The 27,845-nt window shown below is 41.7% G+C and overlaps 1 protein-coding gene across 2 annotated transcripts in view; it reads left to right on the top strand.

Moving 5' to 3' along the window:
- SGTB (small glutamine rich tetratricopeptide repeat containing beta) overlaps nt 1-27,845 on the top strand; it is a 63,361-nt gene that overhangs the window by 5,867 nt on the left and 29,649 nt on the right. For both annotated transcript variants that reach the window (XM_030193198.1, XM_030193199.1), the window contains exons 2-4: nt 15,415-15,536; nt 24,087-24,190; nt 24,812-24,887. In XM_030193198.1, coding sequence (XP_030049058.1) covers nt 15,437-15,536; nt 24,087-24,190; nt 24,812-24,887 — 280 coding nt within the window. In that variant the 5' untranslated portion in view covers nt 15,415-15,436. The remainder of the gene's footprint in view (nt 1-15,414; nt 15,537-24,086; nt 24,191-24,811; nt 24,888-27,845) is intronic.

Raw genomic sequence — 27,845 nt, 5'->3', positions numbered from 1 at the left:
ATGCTCTTTAAGGGTGGTGTATTATGGTCTTTGTTTTCTTGCACTTGATTGTATATATAAGTAATTTGTAAAATAAAAAGAATAACATAAAGATAGCAGTCAGCAGATTATCTTTACACCTTTATCGTGGAAAGCAGAATTGTTAACAGTACATGTGATATATGTTGCAACTTAAAATATTAATATTTAAATTGGAAACATACCCTGTTATAATGTTTCCCCTTTTATGGTCAGTTTTCCCAATGAGGAGATGTGGACAGTGAAGATCTTTATTGGGGGCGGGGGGCTAGTGTTATTTATTACATTCATGTGTGATCTGAAAGGGAGGAATAGGTAAGGTTTTCTACATGAGTAGTCTGTGAGTAATTGCAGCAGAACCTTGCAAGACTGTAAAACAGCATCAAAATTGTAAATGAAATGTAATGTGGACAAGTGCAAAGTGATGTATGTAGGAAAAATGCGTTTTATATTAGTAAGATAGATAGGTATTTCTTGTGTTAAAGGAAGTGAAAGCTTGAATATCACAAAAACCTCTAAAGCACTCCAGCCATATAAAAGTTCCCAAAACACTTGTGCTATTCAGAATATATAGAAGGAAGATCTCTGCAAATGACAAAAACAGAAGAGAATAATGGCAAGAAACTAAAATGAGGAAAGGAACAACCAAGGAGTCCAGACTTGGCTATCCAATATGTATTTCAGTAAAATGGAGATTTTTGATGACCCGACACGTCCATGTTTTGGCAGATGTTGCTTGCATCAGGGGTCTGTGAACATACCACATGTACAGTAGACACAAATTAAACCACAAAAATATATGCTTATGCTCTGTCCTTTTATTATTTTTACTGTTATTTAACATCATCTTGATTTGCTGACATCTACATTATGAAAGATGATATTACTGATCATTACTAATCTTGAATATATGTATGTATAGTGCCTTATTTTTCCAATATAATCATTTACATATATTTTTTTGTGTCTATTTTATATGGTGTGTTCATAGATCTCTGGCACAGACAACATCTGCCAAAACACGGCCATGTCAGGTCATCAGTAATGTTCCATTTTGCTGCAATAAACATTGAATAACCAAGTCTGGACTCCTTGGTTGTTCCTTTCCTTGTTTTGTTTTATCACTGCTGTTCCTTTATATGCAAAATAAACTCATAATAACGATCATTCTTATAAATGTTTTTTCATCCTTTCTTTTAGTTTAGTAGGACCATCAGTAAATCATGCCCAATAAATGCAGCAACTTCACTTAGGGCCCCTTTTATGAAGCTGCGGCGAAAGGGGGCCTGGACTGGCATTAGTGCATTTTTTTGATGTGCGCCGAGGCCACCTTTTACTGCAGCAGATAAAAGGCAGGTCTTTCTTTTTTCAGGAAATATCCGTGTGGCAAGTGAAGCACTTGCCGCGTGGCCATTTGGGGGGGGGGGCAGTACTTACCTCCACCTATTGAGGTGGGGGCAGGGGCTCCTGCACTAACCCAACGGTAACCGGGCAACGTGCGGCACTGCCTGGTTACTGCCGGGTACACACCAGAGCTACAAAAATTAAAATATTTTTTGTAGTGCCAGATATTTCTTGCGCTGAGGTTGGGAACTGCCACCGAGCGCTTTAGTAGCCTGGCGGTACTTCCCTTTTAGCGAGTGGTAAACCTCCGTTGGGCTTACCGCCGTTTTGTAAAAAGGGCCCTTAGTGTTGACCACATCACGTTCATTTACTTCTTTAATCTTGTTAAAATTATCAGGCTTATTTTCAAAAGAGGACACCCATTTTTCGACACAAATTAGGGAGATGGGCGTCCTTCTCCCAGGGTCGCCCAAATCGGCATAATCGAAAGCTGATTTTGGGCATCCCCAACTGCTTTCCGTCTTGTGGTCGACCAAAGTTCCCAGAGGCGTAGTGAAGGCGGGACTTGGGCATGCCTAACACATGGGCATCCTCGACCCATAATGGAAAAAAAAGGGCATCCCTGACAAGCACTTGGGCGACTTGGTCCTTTTTTTGTTATGACCAAGCTGTGAAAAGGTGCCCGAACTGACCAGATGACCACCAGAGGGAATCAGGGATGACATCCCCTTACTCCCTCAGTGGTCACTAACCCCCTCCCACCCTCAAAAAGAAAACTTTTAAAAATATTTTTTGCCAGCCTCAAATGTCATACCCAGCTCCATGACAGCAGTATGCAGATCCCTGGAGCAGTTTTAGTGGGTGCAGTGCACTTCAGGCAGGTGGACCCAGGCCCATCCCCCCCTACCTGTTACACTTGTGGTGGTAAATCTGAGCCCTTCAAAACCCACCAGAAACCCACTGTACCCACATCTAGATGCCCCCGTTCACCCATAAGGGCTATGGTAGTGGTGTACAGTTGTGGGGAGTGGGGTTGGGGGGCTCAGCACCCAAGGAAAGGGAGCTATGCACCTGGGAGCAATTTCTGAAGTCCACTGCAGTGCCCCCTAGGGTGCTCGGTTGGTGTCCTGGCATGTGAGGGGGACCAGTGCACTACGAATGCTGGCTCCTCCCACTACCAAATGTCTTGGATTTGGTCGTTTCTGAGATGGGTGTCCTCGGTTTCCATTATCACCAAAAATCAGAAACGACCAAGTCTAGGGACAACCATCTCTAAGGACGACCTAAATTTCAAGATTTGGTCGTCCCCGACCGTATTATCGAAACGAAAGATGGACGTCCATCTTGTTTCGATAATACGGTTTCTCTGCCCCTTCGCCGGGATGTCCTCAGGGAAACTTGGGCACCCCTTTCAGTTATGCCCCTCCACAAGTCCCAATTTTTCTATAAATGCATATTTAAAACAGTCCTCCAGCATTAGTTAATTTGTCCAATAAATCTTTTCAAAAAACTATATGTAAATAGGACTTATCTGACAATCACTGTTTCTTGAAAATAGGGTACAATGCATACAATTCCACAGAACGGTAGATGCAGTCGCGTTGTGAGCCAGAGCTTTGCATCAGGACATGGCCTATATACTGCTGCAAAATTTCAATTCAACACAAGAATTCCATTTTTTTAAAAAGATTTTTCTTTTAGGGAAGGACAACAAAGAGAGTCCAATTCTCCCGCAAAAACACACAAGGAAACAACAAGTCAAGCGGAAGATATCCAGAAGGACCAGACTGAAGGGAAGGGAAAGCACACTTGCATTCTCCCTGATTACTTCACAGCAGCATAAAAAGACATGAAAAAGAAACATAAGAATTATCATAAATCTAGTTTATTTTGAATAGTACAGTTTTGTTATAAGGCTGGAGTGTTTCAGTGAGTTTTATATTAAGGCATTGTGACATAGATTGAGATCCTCAACTGATCAAGTAGCAGCAGTCATAAAAGTAAGTATAACGTTACTCAAAAAAGGAAAAGGAAACAAAAATCTGTGGATCTCATAATACTTCTGTATTAATCCATGATGTTGCCACATCTTGAGCACTGTGTGGTATTCTGGTTTCACATTTTAAAAAGAGATATAACCAACTGGAAAAGGTACAGAGAAGGGACTTGAACAACTTCTTTAGTAAGAAAGGCTAAACAGGTTAGCATTCTTCAGTTTAGAGAAGAGACAACTGAAAGAGGTTTATGGAACTATCCGTGTTGTGGAATAAGGTAATAGGGAACTGTTATATGCTTTCAGATAGAACCAAAATGAGGGAGTGAAACTAATAAAGGATTTTAGTAAGAATTTATTTTTCAGTCATTATACAAGTTGAGGACTTTGTTGCCGAAAGATGGCATTTAAAGCTAACGGTATAGCTGGATTTAAACCAGCTTTGGGTGAGTTTCTGATGCACAAGTCCATTAACAATGTACGGCTTCTGATTCTGTGAGTTGGTAAATTGTAAATTTAGGTGCTTATTTTCAAGCCAGTTAGGGTTTTGGGAAGGTACCAAAAATCTGTGTATATTAGTATTTCTGCATTACAAATTAAATTTTAGAACATTTTTAAGGAGACTCCATTTTTTCCATGAAATTATTGAATTTTTAAAATTGGTATCCTCTCTCTCAAATTTTTTTTTTGTTACATTTGTACCCCGCGCTTTCCCACTCATGGCAGGCTCAATGCGGCTTACATGGGGCAATGGAGGGTTAAGTGACTTGCCCAGAGTCACAAGGAGCTGCCTGTGCCTGAAGTGGGAATCACTCAGTTCCCCAGGACCAAAGTTCACCACCCTAACCACTAGGCCACTCCTCCACATCATCATCAGCAGCAGTCTCTCTCTAATGATCACAGGGACAGCAGTTACACTTCCTACCAGTCTCTCATTCAGACCACAACTATCCCTCATTCAGTTTCTCCCACTCTCCCCCCCCCCCATCCTGTTCCCAGTTGTCCATCTTATGTCTCCTATATTTCCTCTGTCCCCCCACCCAGCTCCAACTTTCAACTTCAAGACCTCACCATCTAAATCATGTAAACTTCCCTGAAGATAGATCTATATGTTTGAGCTGTTGAACACTTGCAGCTGTACTGAAAGCAAATGCCTCCCTCACTGTTGCTACTTAGCAAAAGTGCCTTTCAGCAGCTGTAGGAAAACAGTGCTGACTAGACAGAAAGTTGGCACATCTACCCAAGGAGACATCCAAGAAACAGCAATCTGCATTCCTAAAATATGCAGTGATCCATGATGGGTGGGCCCCTTGCCAGTGATGATGAATTCAGGCAAAAAGTAAAACTCTGCTGAGGGCAAATGCTTTCACCTAAAATATCAGGTTTTTCAGAGAAAAAGGTTGTTATGTTAATTTGTCGAGCTCAGAACATTTTCAAGTGAGATTTTCTCTTCCCTTTCACATCAAGATGGTTCCTTAGAATGAGCTCCTGTTTAAAGGTGCAAGATCCACTACCAGAATCCTATGTGCAATCTCTGTTATCTGAGGTTATTTTTCCTGCACTCACGTTGTTGGTATGGTTACTTATTTTGTTATAAGATTTTTAGGCAGCATTATGAAATGCCACTAATTTAGGGCTTGCAAATTCTACTTTAAAAAAGCCTGTTTCCTTTTTTAATTCAGGTGTCTGGTTTTAAAGGTTGTTTTTCACGAATAAAGCTCCTTTTTAAGGACAGGAAATCCTCTCTGTTTTGTACTGTGATTATCAGCAAGGTAAAAAAAAAAAAAAGCCTGTATTGCAGGAGGGAATCACAGATAAGTTAGCCAGGTTTTTTTTTTTCATGTGTTGCTATTTTGTTCTGAATATGCATTTCTGTGTAAACTCTCTTGTTTTACTGTTAAGATGGCCTTTTATACAGCATTTGATTTGATGCCTTTGTAATATTCTTAAGCTTAAACAAGAAACTGAATATTTGAAGATAGCAAAAGTTACAGCTAAGAAGAGATCCATAAACTAGCTTTTCAAAATATGCACTTTTCTGAGAGTAACCAAATTATGGATTTTAGGGGGTGTGACGGTGTTTACAAATGAGTTCCTGTGGGAAATAGATCACCTGCTCTTCTTGAATTTTCCCTTTTTTCTGTTGTACATTGTTTCTAATCATATGCACACAATTGTGGAATTTATAAATACCAAACAAAGATCTGTGCGGTTGCAAGTTTCCCGTATTCTAGTACTTCACCAACTTTTATCCAGGATTAACCCCAGATGTTGATGAAAATAAACTAGCAGATCCGTCACTGCTTTCTCCTTCCTCATTCGCTTCCATTCTTCACTTTCTTAAAGTATGAAGGGAGCAGTAGCAGCCAGCACAGGGTTCTGTGTGTTAGTTTGTGCTCATTGACCCCTGTACTGGTGTAAGAAGAAGCTCACATAGGAGGAGGGGGGCAGGGTCTTTCACTGACTCATAGGCCCCTGTGCCAACTGCCATAATTGTGCATAGGTCACAGTAGGTTCTGAGGGAAGGAAAGCCAGACCTCTTTATGTGACCTTATCCATCCTGAACCACAGTTTGCTGGTATTTCTATTCTATTGCATGGCTTATTAGGTGTTTCATTGGTTTGCTGGCATTGTATTATATCTGTCATTTGAATATTCTTCCGTGCTGTCTATTATGGTATTGTTTGTATTGTACTGACACCATATTTCTAAGTTTACCTTATTTTTTTTTAATATTTGGTCATTTTACTATTGTTATGTTGTTAACAAAATTGTACGTTTTATGTTAAACTGGACCTGCTGAGGCAAGGAATGTAACACGATCCAAGATACATCCCCAGAAACAATGACAGATCGGTGCCAGAAAATTCTTACTTCTAGGAGACTCCATTATCAGAGGCATTAACTTAGGAACACAGTTCAAAGAACCCAACTTAGTAAAATTCCTTCCAGGATTATCAGCCAACACAAGTACCAACCAAATACCGAACGTGATCCAAGAGGAGAGTAAGCATTCTAATACAGATGTTGTAATCCATCTGGGGCCAAATGACCTGGCCAACAATAGTAAGTTTAGAGCACAGAGGATGTTCCAGAAGCTTGGGGAGGGACTTAAGTCTTTGGTTTGGACTGCAGCTTTTTCTAAAGTAATTCCTACATGTGGGAAAGAATTGGAAAGACTACATAAAACAGAGGAATTCAGTAAGTGGCTCGAAGCTTGGTTTAAAAAGGAAGGTTTTAGATACATAGAAGGATCGGGTACGTGGAAAAATAGACTGTACTGTAATGATAGGCTACATGTGATGGGAAAAAGGATCCTTGGGGACAAATTCAGTCAGTATGTTTCTAGACATTTAAACTAAAGGGTGGGGGAGACAAAAGTAAACAAGGGAACTCAGAAAGTCACCCCCAGAAAAAACATGATGGCAGAGGGAAAGGTCACGTAAATATAGAAAAACATCCAAACTCACATAGCACATAGAAAGCAATGAACACAGATGTTCGTAGTCTAAGTAAAAAGCTTGAACATTTGCAATCCCTGATGTTTGAGGAAAACTTGGATATTATTGATATTATAGAAACATGGTTCAATGATTCCCATGAATGGGATGTGACCATACCAGGATATAATCTTTTTATGACAGATAGGTAGGGCCGAAGAGGTGGAGGAGTGTTGCTGTATGGGAAAAACAATATCAGAGCTGCTGAAGTGCAGGGAACATTGGGAAAGGAAGAAGCTATATGGATCGTCCTGGAAAGAGAAGGTGGAACCTGTATCCATACGGGTGTATCTACAGACTTCTGGTACAAATTAAGAAGCTGGACAAGAATCTGATAGAAGATAGGCATAAGCCTGGTATGAAAGGGGAGGTGCTATTGGGAGATTTCAACTTGCCTGATGTGGATTTCAACGTCCCGTCGGCAGAATTGGAAAGAAGTAGATCCTGGATGCCTGTCAAAATGCCTTTGCTCAGACAAATGGTGACAGAACCCATGAGGGAAGGGTGGACGCTGGATCTAGTTCTCACAAATGGAGGAAGTCTTCTCAGTGTCTGTGTGGGTGCCCACCTAGGTAATCACATGATCATCACACGATATGGCTTGATAAAAGAGCAAAAGCGGAGTGTGGACACACAAAACTCAAAGTACTGGATTTAACGTACTGATTTTGGTAAAATGAGGGAATACCTGAAGGAGCTGATGACAAGGGTGGGCATTGGAGAAGTGGAAGCGTAGTGATGCAAGCTGAAAACTGCTATAAATATGGCAACTGATCTTTACAAAAGGAAAGTAAACAAAAACAAGGGAAATAGGAAGCCTATATGGTTCTCCAAACAATTGGCTGAAAAAATAAGAGCACAAGAGGCTTCATTCAAGAAATATAGAAGAATGCAACGTGAGGATCATAGAAAAGATTTCCAGATTAAAAGAAGCGAAGAGGGAAATACGGCTAGTGAAAGGCAGGCGGAAGACAATATGGTTAAAGATGCAAAGAGAGGTGATGTCTTTTTTTTAGATATATTGGGGGAAAGGAGAAAACTTAAGAATGGAATTGTAAGAGTGAAATATGCTGAGAATAGCTGTGTGGAGAGTGAGTAGGATAAAGCAAATGTGCTAAACAAATACTTCTCTGCTGCCGAGGGAATATTTGGGAATGGAGTGGATATTGTGCCATTCATGGAAGAAAGCGTTTATAACCAGTTTGAAAATCTAAAAGTGGACAAAGCTAAGGGGCCAGAAGAGATTCAACCCAGGGTACTGAGGGAGCTCGGAGTCCTGGCAGGATCTCTTAAGGATTATTCAATAGATCTTTAGAGACGGGAGAGCTTCCGTGGGATTGGAGACGAGCTGATGTGGTCCCTCTTCACAAAATCAGAAACTGGGAAGAAGTGGGAAACTACAGGCCAGTAAGCCTCACATTGGTGGTAGGAAAAATAATGGAGTCACTACTAAAGGAAAGGATAGTTGACTTTCTAGAAGCCAGTGGGTTGCGGGATCCAAGGCAACATGGCTTTACCAAAAGAAAATCCTGCCAAACAAATCTGATTGACTTCTTTGATTGGTTAACCAAAGAACTGGATGAAGGACACGCGCTAGATGTAATCTACTTGGATTTCAGCAAAGCTTTTAATACGTTCCCTCACAGAAAATTGATGGATGAGCTGAGAGGGCTGAACTTAGGACCCAAAGTGGTGAACTGGATTGGAAACTGGTTGACTGACAGGCGACAGAGGGTGGTGGTAAATGGAATCCACTCAGAGGTAAGGAAAGTGAGTAGTGGAGTGCTTCAGGAGTCGGTACTTAGGTTGATTTTGTTTAATATATTTGTGAGAGACATTGCTGAAGGATTAAAAGGAAAAGTTTGCCTTTTTGCGGATGACGCGAAGGTAGCCAATAGAGTAGAAACCATGAGAAGGGATCTCCAAACACTGGAAGAATGATCTAATTTCTGGCAGTTAAAATTTAATGCAAAGATATGCAGACTGATGCAGAAATCCAAAAGACATGTATCGGGTAGGAGGGAAGAGATTTGGTAAACTAGACTCAGGAGAGACAGACCTGGGGCTGATGGTGTCAGAGGATCTCAAGGTAATGAAACAAGGCGGCCAGAAGGATGCTAGGCTGCATAGAGAGGGGTATAACCAGCAGAAGAAAGGAGGTGTTGATGCCCCTGTTCAAGTCATTGGTGAGGCCCCACTTGGACTATTGTGTTCAGTTTTGGAGGCCATATCTTGCTAAGGATGTGAAAAGACTTGAAGCGGTTCACAGAAAAGTGACAAAAATGGTATGGGGTTTGTGTAGCAAGACATATGAGGAGAGACTTGATGATCTGAACATGTATACCCTGGAGGAAAGGAGAAACCAGGTTGATATGATACAGATGTTAAAATATTTGAAAGGTATAAATCCGCAAACAAATATTTTCCAGAGATGTGAAGGGTAGTAAAGCTAGAGGACATGAATTGAAGTTGAAAGGGGTTAGACTCAGGAATAATGTCAGGAAGTATTTTGTTCACTGAGAGGGTGGTAGATTTCTGGAATGGCCTTCTGCTAGAGGTGTTGGAGATTCAAATGGTAACTGAATTTAAAAAAAAATGCGTGAGATAAACACAAAGGAATCCTGTTTGGAAGAAATGGATCCAAAGAAGCTTAGCGGAGATTAGGTAGCAACACCGCTAATTGGGAAGTAAAGTCAGTGCTGGACAAGACTTCTACGGTCTGTGCCCTGATCATGACTGAATAGATTCGGATGGGCTGCAGTGGAGCTTTTCAGGAGACTTTGACAACTTTTGAAATTTAGAACAAGAACAGTGCTGGGCATTCTGTTTCCTGAACATGGCAAGGACAAATCAAGATCAAGTATACATATGAAGTATCGCATCATAACATAAGTTAATGAGTTTATCTTCACAGGCAGACTGGATCTGCCATCATTTACTAGGTTACTGTACACCGCCTTGGGTGAATCTGTTCATAAAGGCGGTTAATAAATCTCCATAAATATTTACTCCCAAGGGAATTCTGTCTCACTGCTCAATATAGAATTTGCACAGAATTCCCCATGTGCTCAGAATTCTGTACTGTATGGCTCAGCCTCCCTCCCTGCAAAATCGAGAAGGAGGTGTATGGCTGCACATTAGGCTGCATCCTCCTCCTCTGCCAGTTTGGATCTGACTCTTCCTTTGAACCACGCAGCTGTATAAAGGCCTATGCAGTTCAAAGAAATAGTTGGACCATGAATGGCAAAGGAGCAGGTTACAGCCTGATGTGCAGCCCTGTACCACTACCTCTTGATCATACAATCAAGGGAGAGATGGAGGCTGGAGAAAACTGGAGGGAAGTGGTGTACTGTGCAGTAGGGGCCTGACAAGCTAGGGGTGTATGTCATTGGAAAGGGGGGGAACAAAGGAGGTGTGCAAGGGAGAGGGTGCTACAGGGATGAGGGGGCTGGAGAAGGGTATGTGCCATTGGAGGGAGGACTGGAGAAAGCTGGAGGGGACTGTGTGTCATTGGGGAAGGGCTAGAGAAAGCTGGGGTGTGTTCCATGTGGGTCTAGAGAAAGATGAGGAGAGTAGTATGCTGCAGGGTAATAGGCTGATAAGCTATCAGGGTGTGTGCTACAGGGCAGTAGAGGAGGAGGAGGGGAGAGAAAACTGATAAGTGCCACGGGGGGTGCTTTGGGGGAGAGGGATGACAAAAGCTGCAGGGAGTGTGGCATGGGGGTTAGGAAAAAGAAAGCTGCAGTGGATGATAAGTGCCTAAGGGGTGAAGACCTTGAATGAACAAAATTGGGGGTCTTGTTGGAGTTAAGGAGAGAGAATTGGGACAATGAATGTTGAAGAGGTATTTACCCATGGAAAGAGGTAGAGACAGCTGGGAAGGGGTTCAGGCTAAGAGAGAGAATGGGAGAAGGTGGAACCTGAGGGAGGATTTCATGCTTGGGAGAGGAGTCAGGACTTATGATGGACTTTTGCATAAAAAAGTTACGTAAAGTATGCAGAATTGTAAAGTTTTGTACATATTATTTTTTTATGTGTGTGTGTGCAGAATTTCCCCCAGGAGTAGGTATTATATATAGAGCAGTGGTTCCCAGTATATGTTAAGTCATAAGTATTTTTTTACAATTTACCAATCTAATGTGCTCAGTTTCTGAGGCAGATCCTAGTTAAATATTGAGGCCAATTCATTTCTTAATAGTTTTGGCCAAAGGAGATGAACCGTTGCCAAGTATAGATTTTCCCAAATAAGTCATGTCTGGTTTCTAGCCAGATCAGAAAGACATTCATGGCCTCTCTGTGATGATGATTCCACTTTGTTCTTTTAGCTGAGACTGAGAACTTGTTCGGGTCTTGCTGCTGAGCTCTGCTGTTGACATGATGTAACATTGGAAAATTTGAAAAAAACATGTGCTATCTAAAATTTTAAACACAATATTTTGATGGTCACAATACATCATTGCGTTTATAGCTTGAAAACAATCATTGGTATTTTCTTGACTTCCTTTCAAAATTGAATAAGCAGTTTATACTTACATTTTAAAAATAATTTGGGGGGAAAAAGGACAGTAGATGACTGTCCCCAGAGGGCCTCATATAGATAAACCATATGCCAGTTCAAAAAAAACAGAGATTTTGAGGTTGAACACTGGTTTACATTTTGGAAGAGCAGCTAATTCTCTCATACTGAGGAGTGGAATTCCACAGAATTGGAGCCGGATGAGAAAATGTGATATCACACATAGCTTAGAGGAAGTTTCTGCTTTGGGAATGAAGAGCATGGGAAGGTGTGAGGGAGTGTATAAGAAGTTACTGGTCCCCCTTAATAACACTCCCTCAGAGCCACATTAAATTCCGCAATACAGAGCAGAAAGGATATGGCTCAATGAGGCCAGAGCAGTGAGGGTATCTTCCAGGCAAGATACAATTCCCAATCACAACTAAACTAGGGAAGACCAGGGAAGACGAGTAGCCATCCAATATATGCTCTCTCAACCGATGTGTAAGCAGTAGAAGCTTGATTCAGGTAAGCCAAGTTTTACCTTGGAACCATGTGGAAACTTTAATCCTGAAGGCCAGGTTCGTGCACACTGTGGCTCTGTCAGGTATAGGCTACAATATTTTCTTTGACCCCAAAAGACTAACTAGGAGTGGCCTAGTGGTTAGGGTGGTGAACTTTGGTCCTGAGGAACTGAGTTCGATTCCCACTTCAGGCACAGGCAGCTCCTTGTGACTCTGGGCAAGTCACTTAACCCTCCATTGCCCCATGTAAGCAGCATTGAGCCTGCCATGAGTGGGAAAGTGCGGGGTACAAATGTAAATTTCATCATGCCTGTGAAAGAAACGGGCTGGAACCTTCTGAATATTAATAATGGTTTTGTTTTAGTTTCAACCTTCTGAGTGGCTTGTGTCTATCAAGGCTGTGTGCCCCATCCTCACTCACACTGCTGCAGAAGGGTTGAGAATGAGTAATTCTCCTCAATGGAGAGCCTTGTAAGTGAGAATTAGAACCTTAAATTTGATTCTACAAGTGATTGGTAGTCACAGTTCTGAATATAATAGTAATGCTTCATGGTCAAAGCACTTGGTCTTCTGGAATAATTTCACAGCACTATTTTGGACGATTTGAAGTCTTTTTATTTCAGGGGTGTGAAACTGAGTCCACAATACAAGGAGTTGCAGTAATCGAGCTGTGAAAGAACCATGGAATGGACTAATACCATTTATGTCTGCAAAATCCAGTAGAGGTTGATGGTGTGAAAATTACAAAGAGCATAGATACAGATTTGGTAGTAGAACCCTACAATTTTCAAGGAGGAGGATTAGCAAAATGACATGCCCTACAATTGGTGAGTCAGGATGGTGGGGACAGCTTTATTGCTTAACTAGATTGTGAGAGACTTTATGGGTTTTGCATCAGTTTATACAAAGCTAATGGGCAGCTCCTTCAAGGTAAACATTAAGTATAGTTGGACTAGGACAAAGTCAGTACCCATCATAAGCTGAATGTCATCCGCAAAGTAGTAACCTGATATTCCATGTGACTGAGTGAGGATTATTAGGGGACTACGGAAGAGTTTACATGTGTGGGCAAGGACCGACCCTTGAGGAATGTCACAATCAGTGAAGTGAGATGGAAAGAACTGAGTGCCATTGACAATACGATAGGTCTGGTTGGTTGAGAATGAAGTAAACCAATTGTTCAAAGTGCTACCAGTGCCAATCAAGGTAAGGTGGCCTAGCAGATGCTTATGGTTGACAGAGTCAAATGTACTGGATAAACCAAGGGAAATCATGATAATTATTTTACCTTGATAGTATATATGTCATTCACCAAGGCCACAAGTAGGGTCTCCATACTATGTCTTTGATAGAAACCAGTCTATTTTAGATGAAGAAATGAACACTTTGGTAGGAAATTGACCAGCCTTGATGCTACAGCTTTTTCTACAGTTTTCAAAAGGGAAGAAAGGTTTAAGAGACTCTTGGTAATGGTGTTCTTTTCTATCTGTTTTTTGTCTGTAAACCATCTTGCTATCATAACACTAAAGGTGGTATAGTAAATTCCCAATAAACAATTATAATGTGTGAATTGAGAGAATTACTTTTAAGCAGTGCTTTTATTTGTAGAAAAAAAAGGTGCCTGTACTCATGGGCGGGGTCACCACATATGGCTCCACCCCTACGATAGCCACGCTCCTTATACCAGCCATGGCGCATATAAACAGGCATCATTGAAAGTATTTTAAATAGTATAAGAGAAAAAATAACGTGATTTTTTGTCATCATAAATAATTTCTGCAAGCTGTTACAGCTCCAGTGTACCCAGTGCAAAATAAGACAGCAGATGTAAATTCTCAAATTGGACATATTCCAAACACTAAAATGAAAATAAAATGATTTTTTCTACCTTTGTTGTCTGGTGACTTTGTTTTTCTGATGATGTCGGTCCCAGTCTCTGATTCTGCTGCTCTCTATCTGTTCCAGGGATTCCTTTCCATTTATTTCTTTACTTTACTCCTTTCTTCTTCATTTCTTGTTCTACATCCATAGGTAAAAACTGGGTCCTCCGCAGACTTGACTGGAGGAGTTATAGAATGGATCCAGGTTTTGCCTATTTTCTCCTTCCATGTGCAGTTTTTCTCCTCTTTTCCCTTTCCCTCATCTCCGTCAGTATGCATCTCCTACCTATTCTTCCCTCCCCTCCATCCATCCATATGCAACTCCTGTCTTTCCTCTCTCTTCCCTCTCATCCATCCATGTCCAGCATATCTCCTCTCTCCTTCCCTCCATCCATGTTCATCTCTCTTCCCTCCCCTCCATCCATGTCCAGAATTTCTCATCTCCCGTAAATCCATGTGCATCTCCTTCTCTGTCTTCCCTCCCTTCCATCCATGTACAGAATTCCTCCTCTCCCCCTCCCCTCCATCCATGTTCATCTCACTTCCTCTCTCTTTCCTCCTCTCCATCCATGTCCAGCATTTCAACTCTCTCCCCTCCCTACCATCCATGTGCATCTCCTTCCTCTGTCTTCCCTTTCCTCTATCCAAGTCCAGCATTTCTCCTCTCTCCCTTCCCCTCCATCCGTGTATATCTCCTTCCTCTGTCTTTCCTTCCCGCCAACATTCTCTTCCCTGCCCTCCACTCCATCCATGTCCAACATTTCTCCTGCCCTCCCCTCCATAATAAGCAATGATTTCCGTGTCTGTGAGTGCCAGGGTTTTCCCAACTGATTTATTTGGAACTGGAGCAAATAAAGGGTTCAAAACGTGCAGATGAGCTATTTGGAAATAAATGTGTATAGGATCAGTGTAGTTTTACTGCCCTTTTTTATGGGGCTATGTGTCCACGGCATGATTTTCCCATGTCTGCAAAGAGTAATTAGGTTCATGCACAGGGAAATATTGGTGCATTCTACAACTCATTTGTTCTTATTTATTCAACCTCTGCTTTGAATAGCCAATGTTTTTATTCAATGGCCAACCTCAACAGTTGTGTGTAACTCTTACTACTGCCATCCACAAATGGGTAAATTGACCCTTTAGAAAAAAAAAATCGCACGTGGTTCAATTCTGCTAAATTCAGATCTGTATTGGTTATGCAAAGGAGTAAATCTCTATGGGAGAAACTGTTCTTTGAACCTAAATAGTTTTTGTACATCAGAATTCTGTGGATGTTTATCTAGCTCTGAAGCTTAGCAGAATTTGAGGCCACAAAGAATGGTAGATGAATGCATTCCATTGAGGCCTCCAAATGCTACATTACCTGTGTAACAGATGCTGAAATGTATTCTTAAAAGAGAGCAGAGACAAGGAGGAGCTTGCATAGTATTAGGATAAAAGGCATTTTAGGGGTTTGAATTATAATACCATGACCTGGAATAAACTTCTTTATTGATTTGAATAATTTCCTCTGTGAATTTGGTTCACATTGAATTTTTTTTTTTTTAAAGCTAAATTTGACCTTTTTATAGATTTACGATGAACTGTTTTAAAACCTTTTGATGAAGAATAATATATTTTGAGAATTTGTTTTTTTAATTCTTTGATTTTGATGATTTAGATACAGGTGGTAAAGTGTGGAAATGGCATCAGTTAAGCGGCTGGTGTATGCGATCCTTCATTTTTTGCGGGAACAGTCTCAGCTGGATACTTTCACTTCTGATGAACAGGAGAGCTTAGAAGGTAAACAGTAAGCAGAGATAAGACCTGTCTGGAGGATTTCCATGCAAGTTAGAATTAAAATTGATCTGCATGATATCCATATATTCCTATATGTTCATCATTACAACCTTTCATAGCGTGCTCTTTTCTTGTCATTTTGTAAATGTGATCCTACTTAAAGAGAAGAAAAAATATGATATAATTTTACCTTTTGATTATGTGATTATTAAACCACCTGACATGTCTTACTTGTGATGGATTTGCATGTGGGTTAGATTAGGGCTTCTGAGTTTGTTTTAGCCAACAAACACTGATTAATACAATTAATTAAAAAAAAATTAAAATAGGTGTTTATTGGAACTATAATTCTGTTAACTTAAACTTGCATGGCACGCTGCTCTTCAAAAGAGGTTGCCTCTCTGTGTGCACCTGTACATGTGCTTGTCTGCTAGATAAGGAGTTACTTTCCTGGATGCAAATCTATTCTGCATGTTCAGAATTCACTCTTGGCACTTGTCCATGCAATTGAAAAGTAACCTACACCATAACCTGAATATTTTATTGAGAAAAATATGAACATAAATCACACTGTAGTAAATAGATCAACAAACGGGGACTTGAAAGTTTCCACATTTTCAAACATGGGTGGGTCTAATGATTTTTATCCAACACATTTTATTTTCTAAAGTATAAAAGACACAATAAGGTAGGTTGATTTTGATTAACTTCCTTTCAACAAAGTGATGTACGGACTTTAAATGGGTAATAAAAAAATATTACAAGACAAGGATGTTAAAAATTGACCATGTGGCACGAGAAAGACATGGTACATGTAGGCAGCTAATAAAATCTGTGCTTTGAAATCAGGGTCTAGACCAGGGTTAACCAACCTCTATCCTAGAGAGCCGCAATCCAGTCGGGTTTCCAGGATTTCCCCAATGAATAAGTATGAGTGAGATCTATTTGCATGCATTGTCTACAAATAGATCTAATGCATATTCATCAGGGAAATCCTGAAAACCTGACCTGGCGAGGGCAGAGGTTGGACACCCCTGGTCTAGACACAGGGGAATGTAAGCTAGGGGAGAGGGGAGGACTGCTGAGCATCAGGTGGGTAACCTGAAGAGGGTTAATCTAAGTCCATCAAGGAAAGGCACAAATAAAAGCCAAGTTTTCAAGGCAGACTTAAACTTCAGCTTATTGGACACCTTTCAAAGCTTTTCTAACTATTGTCTTATCAGATTTTGCCTTCTTCAAGAATTCATCTTGAAGTAACCACAAGTACATTCTTTGCCTGCTGAGCCCCATCATTATTGAATGTTTTTCTATTCATAATCTGGTCCAAATCTTCCTTTTCTAAGTTCAAGATAGGGTTAAAAACAATGGAGCTCAACTTTCAACTGGAGCAGTAGATTTTGGAACCCACGGTTACCTGAGAATTCCAAGGGGACACAGATGTATGCTTACAATTGTATTTTTTCCAAGGATGGAGGACATACTATTATACCTTTAGTAGTTATGATAGGAATAGGGTTGAAGATACAGCCCAATATGTAATATGATGCTGATAACATTTTTAACAGTTTTACTAATAAATCCCAGGAAACAGATAGAGCATCACAATTGGAAAATTTGCACTCTCACATTCCAGCTGTTGCATTTATATTACCCTGAATGGTACCACACAAAAAGCGAGCAAAAACTCAGAATGTGATTCACACCACCTTAACAAAAATAGGGGGGAAAGACCTCAGAAAATAATGACCTGCTACTGCAAGCCTATGGCAATTAGACCATCCTGGTCTCGTGCCTGCTCTCTCTAATCATTGGTCAAAAACCCCCAACCAACCACAAAGGTTAGTAAAAAATTATTTGTGTCCTTTAATTATTTTTTGAAAGTTTTTTTTGCCTCATGCATCAATTAGAAAAGAAAAAAAGAAAAAGAACTGTATAACCAACACACCTCACTGCAAAACATGCAAAAATCAACAAAACTCTGCTTAACTGGCTGAGCTTGACATATGTAGTTCTCCCGAATGACCACCGAGACCCAACGGACCCGTTTCACCGAAAGGCTTCTTCAGGGGACACCAGATTCTCAATTCGTGGATACTCGTTCAGGCTCATCAGTGGCGCTGTGAAAACACAACAGAAGGTTACACATCGAACCGTTACCAAAACTCTTCATGGTGTTAACCACACTCAACAAAAAAAGGAGAAAATGAAAAGCCAACCTTAATGCATGTTCCATCCGTTAGAGCTTAGAAAAGAACCCGCCAGTATATGCTGAAACGTCCACGCATGCGTGTTGAAGGACCTGTCAGTGCTCCTGACAGCCAGCCAATTAAAAGCGTCCGTGTCACTACTGACATGCTGGATGATCAGTCAGGGAAAAAAAACAGCTGTAACTGACATCTGATGTAATTGAGCGGACAAAACCATGTTTCATTGCCCGCTAAAATAAACACTTCACGCTGAAAAGGTGGGAAAAAACCATAAAAATGTGTTAAACAATGCATTAATAAATATGCTCAAAACAATACTCAAAAAAAATGTTGATAAATGTATTAAGTAAAAAAAAATACTCCTAACAGCCAGCCAATCAAAAGCGTCCATGTCAGCACTTATGTACTAGATGATCCGTCAGGGAAAAAAACAGCTGTACCTGACAACCGACATGATCCTGTAGATGAACCCAGGATCTGTTACCCGCTGGGATAAACAACTCGCCCTGGGGTAAAAACTAAACAAACGGGAAAAAGGTTACCCAAAAGAACATATTAATAAGAGCATTGATGAATGCTCTTAAGTTTTTTTGACCATGCCTTCTCCTTCAAGAATTCATCTTGAAGTAACCACATGTACATTCTTTGCCTGCTAAGCTCCATCATGATTGAATGCTTTTTCTACTTACAGTGGCGTAGCTAAGGTAGTTGACACCCGGGGCAGGTCATTTTTTAACACCCCCCCCCCCCCCCCCCCCCCCCCCCAAATCCAGTACTAGGCATACCGAGAATACAAAACACTCAGGACCTATAGAGCAATTCTACCATACCATAAGCAGTCATTTCTACGAGTCACACAAGGAAAAGGAAAGCATCTTAAACACTACAGTGAGCACTAGAACATCAATTCACCTATTGTAAATCGAAACCAGACAGAATAGTACAGATCGTCAATCCTGCACAGTCAATGCCAATTGAAAGCCATGTCTTTTTCACAAACACAGATACACCCTAATCCACTATAGAATAAGTAATAATAAACTTTCTATTTAGACAAAAATTAAACTGAACCCCCAATGCCAGAATCTGCATACAATGCAACACCACAGAAACAGAAAATGTCCCCTGGTGTACTGTGCAAAATATAAAGACAACAGATGTAAATTAGAAAAAACTAACAAATACCAATCACCACTTTACAAATTAACAAATAGAAATAAAACAAATACAGAAAATAAAATAATACCATTTTATTGGACTAATACATTTAGCTTCCAGAGGCCAAAATCTCCTTCCTCAGGTCAATACAGTATAGTGCTGTTACAGTATCCTATCCTGACCTGAGGAAGGGGGTTTTGTTTTCTGAAAGTTGTCAAAATGTATTAAAATTAGTCCAATAAAAAGATTACCTTATTTACATGTTCTATTTATAAACATTTATTAAACACGACTACAATACTATATCCTAAAGCAAAATAATAAAAATATATATTTACAGTTTGTTGTCTCTGGTTTCTGCTTTCCTCATCTTCTTTTCACTGTCTTCCTTCCATCCAGCATCTGTCTTCTCTCTCTCTGCCATCCAGTGTCTGCCCTCTCTAATGTCCCTTCCATCCACTGTCTGCCCTCTCTCTGCCTCTTCCATCCACATCTGCTCCTTTCATCCACCATCTGCCCCAGTCTGCCATCTCTCTCTCTCCCCCTTCCATCCACATCTGCCCTCTATCTCTGCCCCTTCCATCCACCATTTGCCCCAGTCTGCCCTCTTTCTCTCTCCCTCTTCCACCCACCATCTGCCCTTTCTCTCTGCCCCTTCAATCCGTCTGCCCTCCCTCTCCCATCCATCCAGGGTCTGCCCTCCCTTACACTCCCCCCTTCCATCCAGGGTCTGTCCCCTCTCTCTCTGCCCCCTCTTTTCAGCCCCCAGTTCCAGCCCCCTTATTCCACCTGCCCTAGTTCCAGCCCCAGCCCACATCTCCCACCTGCCCCCCTTTTCAGCCCCCAGCCACTTCTCCCTGTCCCCTTTTCAGCCCCTAGTTTCAACCCCAGCCTTTTTCTCTCACCAGTCCTGAGCTTCAGCCCCAGCCAGTTCTCCCTGTCCCCTGCCCCTTTTCAGCCCCAGTTCCAGTACTAGCCCCCTTATCCCAACTACCCTCCTTTTCAGCTCCTAGTTCCAGCCCCCTTCATCCACCACATGCCTTGCATTCCCCCTTTTCAGCCCCAGACCCGTTCTCCCACCTGCCCCAGGCATGGAAACATTTTCCCTCCTGCCCCCTTGTCAGACCCCAGTTCCAGCTTCAGACCCCTTCTCCCATCTGAGCACTCCCCTCCCCAGTCCCCTTCTCCCCTCTGAGCTCCCCCACCCCTCCCCAATCCCCTTTGAGCACCCATCTGAGCTCCCCAATCCCCTTCTCCCCTCTGAGCTCCTATTACTACTACTACTACTACTACTACTACTTAACATTTCTAAAGCGCTACTAGGGTTACGCAGCGCTGTACAATTTAACATGGAAGCACCCCACTCCTCCCCAATCCCCTTCTCCCCTCTGAGCTCCCCCATCCCTCCCCAATCCCCTTTCAGCACCCCACCCCTCCCCAATCCCCTTCTCCCCTCTGAGGTCCCCCACCCCTCCCCAATCTGAGTCCCCCCAACCCACCCGACCTGACCTGCCACACCTACCAGGCACCTCCGTTCGCCTGCTCCCACCCTGTCCTCTCTTTTAAAAAAAAATCGAAGCGCCGGAGTGGCAGGCAGCGCCTCCCGTCCGCCCTGCTACTAAAAATCTCTTCAACGTCGTCGTCGGGCCTTCCCACATTCAGTCCCGCCCGCCCTCACGGTAATAGGAAGTTACCTTAGAGGTGGGCGGGACTGAATGAGGGAAGGCCCGACGTCGACGTTGAAGAGGTTTTTAGAAGCAGGGCAGACGGGAGGCGCTGCCTGCCACTCCGGCGCTTCGATTTTTTTTTTTAAAGAGAGGACAGGGTGGGAGCAGCGGGAGCGGAGCACCCCCCCACCCGCTGACACCCGGGGCGGACCGCCCCGACCGCCCCGCCCTTGCTACGCCACTGTCTACTTAGAATCTTGTCCAAATCTTCCTTTCTAAGTTCAGGATAGGGTTAAAAACATGGAGCGTGAGTGGCTTCTGGTATGCAGCAGAGCTGAGCAAATGCATGTGGCTGGAGTTCCTGCTCACCCTGGAACATTGACCTTTCTATACCTGCCCTGAGATTTCTTTCAACATTGATTTCATCTCTATATGTGTTGCCTATAACGCTGTCGGGCATATGTGGTTGCAGGAAACCTGGGACTAGGTAATGCTGCTGAAAACACCCAAGCTGCAAAGGGAGAAAAGCAAACGTGTATCGACCAAGATGGCACAGATGAATGAAGGAGCTACGGTTTAAAATTAGCAGTGTTTCAAATTAGTGTTTCAAAATTAGCAGTGAGATAGTTATCCCACCATTCTTGTATACACTTTAAAAAATCTACATTCTGGGCCAAATACACAGAAAATCGCCACCCCTGGATCGCCCAGTGACAACTAGGCGCCTCCAAGTCTATTCACACAACTGAGTGATGAGTTATCTCAGGACCAACTTCCACTACCCAAATCGAAGCATATGGGCCTTGATTCACAAATATGTAATCAAGCTGAGACAGGGTACCATGCACCTGGGAGCAGTGGGTATAATCCCACTCCTTGGGGTGAAGGAGACGCCAGGCGTCCACTACCTCCAATGCTGTCCCAGAAGAGGAAAGAACACCCGCTCCCAGGGGTCTCTGACCTTGCAAGCCTGTTGCAGATGTGCTGTCCTTGCCAAGATGCATGACCAGATTCATATCTCCCACTATCACTAATTCAGTATTGGTGTAAGGCAGTAAACGTTTGATCAGTTAGGGGTAAAAGGTTCTATTAAATGGTGTGGGGCTGTAACTCACTAAGATATAGAAGTCTCTACCTTGTATCCATACCTTCAGGAGAAGACAACCTGGGCAGAGTAAGACAGTGTTTTGCCAGTAAGGAAGGAGCCTGCTTTTGCTGCTTTGATGAAGGGAGTGGAACACTGCTGGGATCCAAATTTTGAGCTTTTGCCTGACGTGGTAAACTCTGTAGAGGGTAGTGAAGTGAATGTGAGCCAAAATTTGCTATTGTAAGTTTGCTAATACAGGATTAGTAAATGAGTCAGAAGTGAAGGAGTCGGGCATCCATATTTCAAAGCGCAACCAGCGCCCCTTGTCTCTGTTTGTCTTTGAGTGACACTGACAGTATGTTCCAAAATTTTCAATAGAAGTGATATTTCATAAACTGTATATTAACTTGGGAAAATAGTGTTAAATTATCATGAGACTATAAAGATCTAATAGAGCCAGGAAAATTAAGTAAAGATAACATATATTGCAGGCTGTCCCATTTACAGCCTGCAATTTTGTATTTTGTGAATAAAACACAAAAGTTTAAATCTCGATTGGGCAGACACAGGTAAACAGTGAAGATGACATAAAGAGAAGATTCTTCAATTCTGTGTACCCCATAGATCAACTTAGCAGTGGTATGCTGAGTAATTGCAATTTTCCCACTGAATGTGGAGCCCTTTCTAAAATACATATAAAGATGCCAGGAAATCCATGCAAATATGAGTGACGATGATTTCAGAAACCTACATGCACAGATATGCATCATTACTTGGCAGGTTCCACGTATAAGTGCCAGCCTTATTCCACACAGTAGTTCACATTTATTTAATATATTGCAAGTCATGACAACTAAGCAATTTACAAATTTAAAATAAGATATTATATAGAGCGAAGCGAAATTAAAAGGGGAAGGAAAGCTTAGGTTACAAGTGTGACATCTAAAAGAAATATTTACAACAAAATAGTAAAGATAGAAGAAGTTTAATCAACCCTTAGATTTACTTTTACATTTACATTAAGACACAAAGGGAAGGGCAGAGGTGCAAGTAACAGACACAGACTGTGCAGTGAGATTACAAAGAAGTTGCTGCTAAGGGTTACAGAGACTACAGTCTTTTGATGAGGAAAAGCCTGCCTAAAGAAATGAGTCTTTAATAATGATTTGAATTTTATAGTGAAGATTCATGTCTAAGATCTGGAGTGAGTGCATTCCAGAGAGATGGAGTACCACTGAAAAACATACTTAATGGGCTAGGTGAGATTTAATTTGTAAGTGAGAATATATATGAATATGACCAATTAAGGACCCAAGTGCCCACAGGTAAATTTTGTATTTTAAACGCTATAAAAAGTACCCTAGGGCTGAGCACTGATTGACCCTCAATCACTCATTTCAAGTTCTGACTGAAATGGGCACCTTGCCCAAAACTATGCCTCGGAGAGAGTGCACAAGTTGGCACGAAAATCTTTAAAAGAAATCCTATATAATAAAACGCACCTCCAACGTTCTGAAGCCTTCAAGCCTTGACGCATTCCTGCAACGTTCCGGAACTATGGCTTTAGAACGTTGCCGGTGCATTTTATTATATAGGATGTGCTCGGTGCTTTTCTGTAGCACATGAGGGGAATTTAATATATGCTGATTAAAGTGGAGGGGGTCAGGGAAGATAGGACAATCGCTGGGTGGCTGGAGGGGGGGCAGGGGACAGAGGAGAATCACTGGGTGACTGGAGGGGGGCAGGGGAGAGAGGAGACTGGCTGGGTGGCTGGAGGGGGGGCAGGGGAGAGAAGAGCATCGCTGGGTGACTGGAGGGGGGCAAGGGAAAAAGTAGAATCGCTGGGTGAGTGGAGGGGGAGCAGGGGAGAGAGGAGAATCACCCAGCAGTCTCACTCTCTCTCTGTCACACACACACACTTGCACATCAATTCACTCTCTCTCTCTCTCTCACACACACATAGTCTCTCAAACATACACACTCCGAGGAAAACCATGCTAGCGCCCGTTTCATTTGTGTCAGCAACGGGCCTGTTTTACTAGTACATATATAATTTTCTGACACTTCCCCCTTTGAAACTGTACACATGTAACTAGTGGCCTTCTGAAATTGACTACATGTGTACACTATTTAAACATGAAGAAGCCACACAAAGCTTCTAAAATGACCTCCAAATTGGGGTGTATTTTCCGTTTACTGATGGTGGCAAGTTAAGTGCAGAGATAAAATAGGATAAACTTTGTTTGAGCTTTTGCATATGAAAGCCATTATGAGGTCACACCAATAGTGATGTCATAATTACATTCCTGAAAGGTCTCTTCCATCATTAGTCTTTACAGCCCCACAGGATTTTGTACCAAGTATTACAAATAAAGCAGTTACTTTATATTGGGGTGTTCCTAATATTTTTTTAAATGTTTTCTTTTCTCTGTAGTTGCAGTTCAGTGTTTGGAAACTGTATTTAAGATTAGTCTAGAAGATACGCATCTTGCAGTGCAGCAGCCCTTAGCAGATATATTCATTAAGTCTCTTTACAAGGTAAGTGTTAGCTCAGTCTGCTTCTTTTACTAATATTACAGTTCTGATTTTTAGCCCACCTTATCAAATAATGTTCAGGGAGATTTACAGCATTGTCTGGTATAATAAGTCACTGCACCAATGAGTTAGGTTATTTCCAAATGGGTCTAAAACTACACAGGTGAAGTCATAAATTAGGTAAGGTATCGTGCCAAAATGTAAGATTAGAAGAGCTTATTTTCTGGGACCCTAAATAACTTGCTGCATTTGTCGCATCTAATAAGTTTGACTGATCCAGGATGGCCACTTTTGCTGCAGTTTGAATGGTCAACAGTCTTTATTTATATTATTTTGGGGTGCTCTCTTATTTATAAATAAATAAATTATGACTAAGAGGAAAGAGAAGTCTCCACTAAGTGCAGAGTTTCTTCAGACTTCCATTCCTGGGACAAAACTATGACTTCTGGGAATGATAGCACTTATGACATCTGCTTCCCCTGAGGCATCCCCTGGTCCCCAGTCTGAATACTGGCCAGCATTCCAAACGTCCCAGACAGGAGTTGAGTTACCTGGACCAGCATGTGTGTTTTGATACCATATAAACAGTTTTGCATCTTTTTTTTTTAACCTTGTATTTTGCAGGATGACAAACTCTCTCTCTCAGACTCTTCTTCCTCACCAGAAGATTTGGAGAAGGCTGACCAGTTGAAGGATGAAGGTAAGCTGCTGAAAACTAATTCACTAATAGCTTCTACAGACATGAGTAGATTTGTAGTTCGTAAATGTGGTTTATTTTTCACATACAATGTTGCTTTTTATTCTCTTGCCCTGACTTCAGATTTCTGTTTCATAGTAACTTCAGTATATATTTAGGGGGAAGGCAATGTTTTAGTTTTATCAGTTCTACAGAGTTACATCATATATACACACAGTGCTTCAGAATTACACATAAGAGACTGCCCCTGAATAAATTGACTCCATGTCCTTCCCTCTTTTTGGCTGGTGGAATTGGAAATCATGGAAGCAGTGATATGGCTCAATAGTGTGTGTTTTTGGTAAATGATAAATGGGCGATTTCCTTGGCAGCAGTGATTCGAGTGACAGGGCATGGTTGGGTAATAGAATGTAACGAGGCATCTGCTGCTGCTTTTCTTTTATTCTAAATAATATAACCCACTTCAATCCTAACAGTTGTTGTATATTCCCCCCAAATTTATTTTATATGTGAATAGAACCTCTGAGCATGTCACCATACTATTTGAAACTTACCAGTGCCAGTCTTTTAAAAACACCAAATCAGAACCCCACAAGAGGCACTGTTGCTTTTTATGGTGATGTTTTCCACACATCCCTGAGGTTATATATTGTGGAATATATCATTAATACCAACAACTGTGAGGAAATTGTGTTCAATCGTGCTCAGTTCACCTTCACATATGCCCACAAGAATTCATAACAAAACTTGATGGAAAACTTAGACTGATTTCACTGCAACATTTGTCTTATTAGCATAACAAAAACAATGATGCCTTTTGAAACTTTCACTGTCTTCCCTTTAGTGCACAGTTCTATTCACTATTCTAGAGAAAACTGGAATCTGGAGGTTGTGGTAACCTTTAAGTAGTCCAGCATAAAAGATGTGGTATAAAAGATGTGGTGCATGAGCATATGAAACCACACTGGTTCCTACTCTGCTTTTAAAGTAGTGGGTGCCATTGATCATCTTACCTTGCAGACATGCCCATTTTCTGTCTTATTGGAAGGGACTGGAGCTCTGAATAAAACCTAGGAGCCATGAAACTAAAAGGTACCAAATTTAAAACAAATAGAAAAACGTTGGGGGGGTTTCCCCACACAATGCACAGTTGAGCTGTGGAATTTGCTGGAGGATTTGGTCAAGGCATCTAGCATAACAGGGTTTAAAAGGTTCCAGGTGGGAAAGTCTATATACAGGGTAAACTTGGAAAAGCCAAAGCTTATCCCTGTGAGTGAGCAACAAGGATTGAGTCTGCTATTCAGTTCTGTATGGTACTTCCTGGTGACTCAGATGGGCCACTGGCAGAGACAGGATGCAAGGCTTGCAGGGCCTTTTGTTCTGACCCTGCATGGTACATCTTCAGTTGTAGAACTTGAGCCTAAATCACACCTATTAACTTGACCTGGTCTTGGGTGACTTGCCCGTTGAAACCTTCAGCATTCAGAGGAGGTGAGTCTTTTTCAATTGAAAGGAAGCTCTGGAATTGGGGGGGGGGGGTGGATAGGATGAAGGTGACACTCAAAAGTAACCTATGGAAATAGATTTTCATGGAAAGGGTGGTAAATTCATAGAACTGCCTCCCAGTGGAGACAAAGATGGTACCTGAATTCAAGAAAGCTTGGGAGAAGTACATAGGATCTCTAAAGGGAGAGGAAGGAATAGTAGATGATATGAATGGGGAGACTGGATAAGCCATATGGTATTTATTTGCCTTCATTTTCTATGTATTATGGAATTAATAGAATTCAATATCATCTATATATTCTTAGGGCTGAGATTGAGGACTGAGAAACAGTAAAATGCTTTGAGGTGCTAGCCCAGTGTCCCAGCAGCAGCTCTGCTGTGCAGGAGATTAGTATTGTCTTCTGGATTCACTTTCTGATCTTCTGATTTGCTGGAGTTGCTGCAGAGGTGGCATTCACAGTCCTGGGGAGAAAAGGGGTGCTGGTTATAATGTAGCAGCAACATATATTAACCAGTATATAGCACACTGGCCATGGCTGCTAAAGAGAGAGCTGTAGTCTTTTTTTTTTCTTCTGAGGGCCATCACTGATGAGCAGATGAGGGCCAAATATAATGGCTGTGATGTGCCTCAAAGGATTGCTAGGAGCCCGGAGCACAGTAATGAACCCTAGTTTGGGCAGAGCTTGGCCGACAGTCGCTTCACGGTAAACCTGGAGGACGTAATGGGGCAGTTCGGCAAACTGAAGAGTAGCAAATCTCCTGGACCGGATGGTATTCATCCTAGAGTACTGATAGAACTAAAAAACGAGCTTGCGGAGCTACTGCTAGTGATATGCAACTTATCCTTCAAATCGAGCGTGGTACCGGAAGATTGGAGGGTGGCCAATGTAATGCCCATTTTTAAAAAAGGCTCCAGGGGAGATCCGGGAAATTATAGACCAGTGAGTCTGACGTCGGTGCCTGGGAAAATGGTAGAGGCTATTATTAAAAACAAAATTACAGAGCACATCCGAGGACATGGATTACTGAGACCAAGTCAGCATGGCTTTTGTGTGGGGAAATCTTGCCTGACCAATTTACTTCAATTCTTTGAAGGAGTGAACAAACATGTGGACAAAGGGGAGTCGGTTGATATTGTGTATCTGGATTTTCAAAAGGCGTTTGACAAGGTACCTCATGAAAAGCTACAGAGGAAATTGGAGGGTCATGGGATAGGAGGAAATGTCCTATTGTGGATTAAAAACTGGTTGAAGGATAGGAAACAGAGAGTGGGGTTAAATGGGCAGTATTCACAATGGAGAAGGGTAGTTAGTGGGGTTCCTCAGGGGTCCGTGCTAGGACCGCTGCTTTTTAATATATTTATAAATGATTTAGAGATGGGAGTAACTAGCGAGGTAATTAAATTTGCTGATGACACAAAGTTATTCAAAGTCGTTAAATCGCGACAGGATTGTG

Source organism: Microcaecilia unicolor, chromosome 2, assembly GCF_901765095.1.
Source record: "Microcaecilia unicolor chromosome 2, aMicUni1.1, whole genome shotgun sequence".
In the NCBI taxonomy this organism is placed as follows: domain Eukaryota; kingdom Metazoa; phylum Chordata; class Amphibia; order Gymnophiona; family Siphonopidae; genus Microcaecilia; species Microcaecilia unicolor.
Note: the sequence above shows the minus strand (reverse complement) of the source record. Positions and strands in the feature narration are given on the sequence as shown.